Source organism: Hordeum vulgare, chromosome 3H (assembly GCF_904849725.1).
Source record: "Hordeum vulgare subsp. vulgare chromosome 3H, MorexV3_pseudomolecules_assembly, whole genome shotgun sequence".
NCBI lineage: Eukaryota > Viridiplantae > Streptophyta > Magnoliopsida > Poales > Poaceae > Hordeum > Hordeum vulgare.
Window position 1 is genome coordinate 614,152,900 of NC_058520.1, and position 4,014 is coordinate 614,156,913.

General features: G+C 51.7%; 1 protein-coding gene across 1 annotated transcript; it reads right to left on the reverse strand.

The window, feature by feature from the left end:
- Positions 1–349: 349 nt before the first annotated feature.
- LOC123441152 (horcolin-like) lies at positions 350–3,429 on the reverse strand. The gene is made up of 3 exons (XM_045117657.1): positions 3,366–3,429; positions 1,070–1,273; positions 350–850 (listed from the first exon to the last, which is right to left on the reverse strand). Exons 1-3 carry the CDS (start codon positions 3,366–3,368, stop codon positions 614–616), a joined length of 444 nt encoding a protein of 147 aa, XP_044973592.1. The 5' UTR covers positions 3,369–3,429; the 3' UTR covers positions 350–613.
- Between the last annotated feature and the right edge of the window lie 585 nt (positions 3,430–4,014).

A 4,014-nucleotide genomic window follows, 5' to 3' on the forward strand; every position in this document is an offset into this window, starting at 1 on the left:
GATTAGGGCTTGGAAGAGAGCCAGCCGCCGCCGTTCCTGTTTCTGTTTGAATGAGGGAGGGGAATGGGGAGGGGGGCTGGCCCGTGGCTGTATAACTCATTGTGTGGCGCCTAAGCGTTCGGCGCCACACATTACAATGTGTGACGTCTGAGGCTTAGGCGTCACACGGCCTGGGGGGTGGGCTCTCTCTGCCAGGTGGTCGGGGGGTGTGGCGCCGAACGGCTAGGCGTCACACAGTGTAGTGTGGTGCCTAGGTGTCGGGCGCCACACAAAAGGGTCAGCCGGGTGACATATTTTCTCCGAGGGGTCACTCCGTGAGTTCTTTCCCCTCAGGGATCATTTTTGTCAATTTTGCCATCCATACACACTTGCCGCGCCATCCCGCGAACTGAGGATCATGACCTTATACATTATTATACTACAATACGTCAACATGACACACGCATATGCTACCCTGCCATGCAAAGCACTTTACAAAGTGATAAATAAATCACAACGTGAAAAAACAGAAACATTCAACAAGTTTATTCCAACAAGTACAAACAGGTGCTTCTACTCCTTCCTCCAGTGGAGAGCTGTGGTCGATCGAGAAGCTAGTGCATCAACCAACCATTCATGGAGTAACGTATACCCCAATGGCGTCTAGATATGCATTACTGCACCCAAAGAAGCCAACAATCTTACCCCCGTCAAGCACCGGGACGCGGAAAGGAGTCCCGTAAACATGGCCATATGTTCTTGGACCCTCTTTCAAGGTGACAATCGTAAGTGACTTTATGACGTTGTACCCATTGCAGTCACCAATTGTCCCAGAGATTTCGGTCACATAGTTCGTAGGGTCAAGACTAATCTGCAAGGGAATGGAAGTCACTGCAGGTGAACTAGCTAGTAACCCTAGTCAAGTCAAAAAAACTCCCTCTGTCCTGAATTACTTGCCATAAAAATGGATGCAAATGGATGTATCTAGGACCAAAATACATCTAGATACATCCATTCCAATGACAACTATTTCCGGATGAAGGAAGTAGAGGAGTGAATACCAAAGAAAAATAACACTTCAGGTGCGTACCGTGTGTGGCGAGCCGCCACTGCCACCCCACTTGCCGGATGATAGATGCTGTTCGCAATCCCCGCTGACATAGGTGAAGGAAATGGAGTCGATGGCACCTCCACTATAGATGGTTATACTAACCAGCCGGCTCGGCTTTTGCTGGACGTCGCGCTGAGAGCCACCGGTTCCACCCCATGGCCCAATCTTGATAGCAGGCTTCCTCTGTTTTAATTAAAGAATAATAGTGGTAATTTGCTCCAACAGTTCTTATAATAAGTATTACTGCAATAGAACTGCAAATAATGGGAGTCATCTACAGCCGTAACAGCCCATTAGACATTCTCACAATCCTTAATATGGTACAAGTCAAACATGGTTCTTTTAAAAATATATATGGAAGCAATCGGATAGATCATGAATACTAGATTTGGACAAAACATCTTCAGCAAAGTCATGACCAAATTCCTGATGTCTGAAACCAAACGGAGGATCGGCAAAATGAATTGAACGACGGTTTTGCTAAACATGGGGAGCCAGAAATTATTCATGGACAGGTTTTCCTCTGCCCCCGAGACCCCCGCTCCCTAGGGTTCCCTCCCTCCCCCCGCCGCCGGCCTCCCTAGGCCCCCGCAGCCGCCGGCCGTCCCCGCCCCCCTCCCCCCTCCCCCTCCCGGATCCGCCCCGGCTCGACGACGGTCTGGCGACCCGGCAGCAGTGGCCGGCGACGCGCGAGGTGGTGGTGTTGCCCCTTGGCGATGAGACGGTGTGGTGACGCAGGTTGGCCGGTGGCGCGCCCCCGGCCCAGATCTGGGTCCTAGCGGGCCGGCTCCCGGCGTGGCTTCATCTTCATTTGTGTGGTGAGGAGGAGGAGCAGCTCGGACGGGGGGTGGCGACGCCGAAGGCGCGCCTGCTGCAGCGCGATGGCGGGAGCTTTACGGGTGTGGAGAGCCTGGTCGGGCCTGTGGGCCCACGAGCCTGGTATGCTCCAGCTATTGTGCCCGGTCGGCTGCCGTCGTCGACGGTGGAGGTTGTACCCTCCCACGTGCCGACGGTGTTGTGGCCCCTAGTCCCGACTCCTATTCCCCGCTGTGCATGCCTCACTTCATGGTGCCGTGGTGAGACGGCGTGGAGGCTTCATGACCGTGGTGGCGCAAGATGGTGGTCGGTTTGGTGGCAAGCTCTCGAGCATCCGAGGTGAAGGTTGGGATCGGGGGAAACCCCTGTCGGCCTGGCCGACACCGCCGCGGCGACGCCTGTGGGTGCCGCCGAACCTTCCTGGAGTGCGTCGGGGGCGACCCTTCCTCTTGCCTCGTTACGTACCGGGGAAAACCCTTGGCAGCAGCGTCGTCATCGTCGCGGTCCTTCTTGGAAGTGTTGATTGGTACCGGTGCTTCGGAGCCTTGGAGCTTGGTGGGAGATCTTCGGTGGACGCAGTGGTCGTGAAGCGTCTTCGTTTCCGTCGATCTCCCGTTGTCTGCATTTTTCTCTTGTTGTTTCTTTTTCGTTTCTTTTAGGTGTGATTGTGCTGCTTCCGTCCCAGCATTTGTTGTTGACTGTATCGGTTGGTTGCTTTGTAATACAAAGTAGGAGAAACCCTTTTTCGGAGTGAAATTATTCATGGCATCAGTCACTTTTTTCTTCTTACCGATCACGTGAGATGGGGTGGCCGGACCATGCCTGAGAAGAGGCAGTCTCACTATCTATATTAGGGGTGTGGTGGTCCAGGGGATGGCATGGCGGCGAGGCAGCGATAGCCGTCGGCCGTGGGGGCGGACGCGGACGGTTAGGGGTGAGTTGGCCGGCCGCTATGCGAGGAAGAAGCTCGAGGTTGAAGATGAATAGCTAGCGTCCTGATCTATTTTGAGGCGTTGGATGAAGATCTAATGGCCCTTGATAAAAGCGACCGATGCAACATATGTTTGCAGGCACCAGACGTATAGACGGTCTCATTGAACAATTCAACCGATGGTCCACAAATAGATGCACTCTGCTTCCATTTGCAGAACATCAAGCTAAGCTAGACTGCATGCTAGACACGGATGTAACCAGCAGTAGCATGTAGCTCGTGAATACTCATGGGTGTCCGAGAGAGATAGTGTTCAAATTGATTTCAGCAAGGTCCTTAAGGAGCGCGTCCGTGACGAGCTTGCCGCCCAAAATGCGGTGACCGCTAATTTACAAAGAGCTTCAGCCGTCAGCAAAGAAGGAGCCCGGCTCCGACTGACCAGAAGGAGCCCCTGGAGGAGGGCTGCGGCAGGAGAATGGCCTAGATGATTCCACAAGAAAAGAGTATATGAGGGGATCGAACACGTACCATTTTGGCTCTTCCTGAAACCTGCGCAAAGCTGCAATCTGTGGGTTTAGAAGAATGGAGGGGTTTGTTGGCTGGCTTCGTTGAACAATTAAGAGCCTCCTATATATAGCCGTCCAACCCCTAAGAGTTGATAAGCTCCAGGAATATTTTTTCACCTGTGGTTTGTGAGTTGGTTAGGTGTGGAATCAACCAAGTATGTTGATCTTAGTGAACAACTATGTCTCAGTTAACATGGTTAGTACCCTTAAACAACAACAACAACAAAACATCTAAAAAAAAGACAAGAAGCCAGCAGCACACAACACAATTTCTCTCAAATATCGCTTGCGTGTCTTATCAGGCAACATTCAGTATTTTTTTTCTCAAACATACCTTTCTCCCGTTCTCTCAAACATCTCTTGGGTCTCTTATCTGGCAGCACATATCGAGGACAGCACCAGCGAGCAACATATATGATTTCCCACATTATCTTGTAAAGTTTATGATTTTTTAGGAGACCCGTGGTACCCATGCGAAGCAGTCTAACCATCGGCCGGGGCCCAGGATTGAATGTTTAGGAATAAAACCAAAGGTTGGTGCGCAACCCCATGAATGCTACTCTCTCAGTCCTAAATATAAGTCATTCTAGAAATTTACTGAAGACTACGTA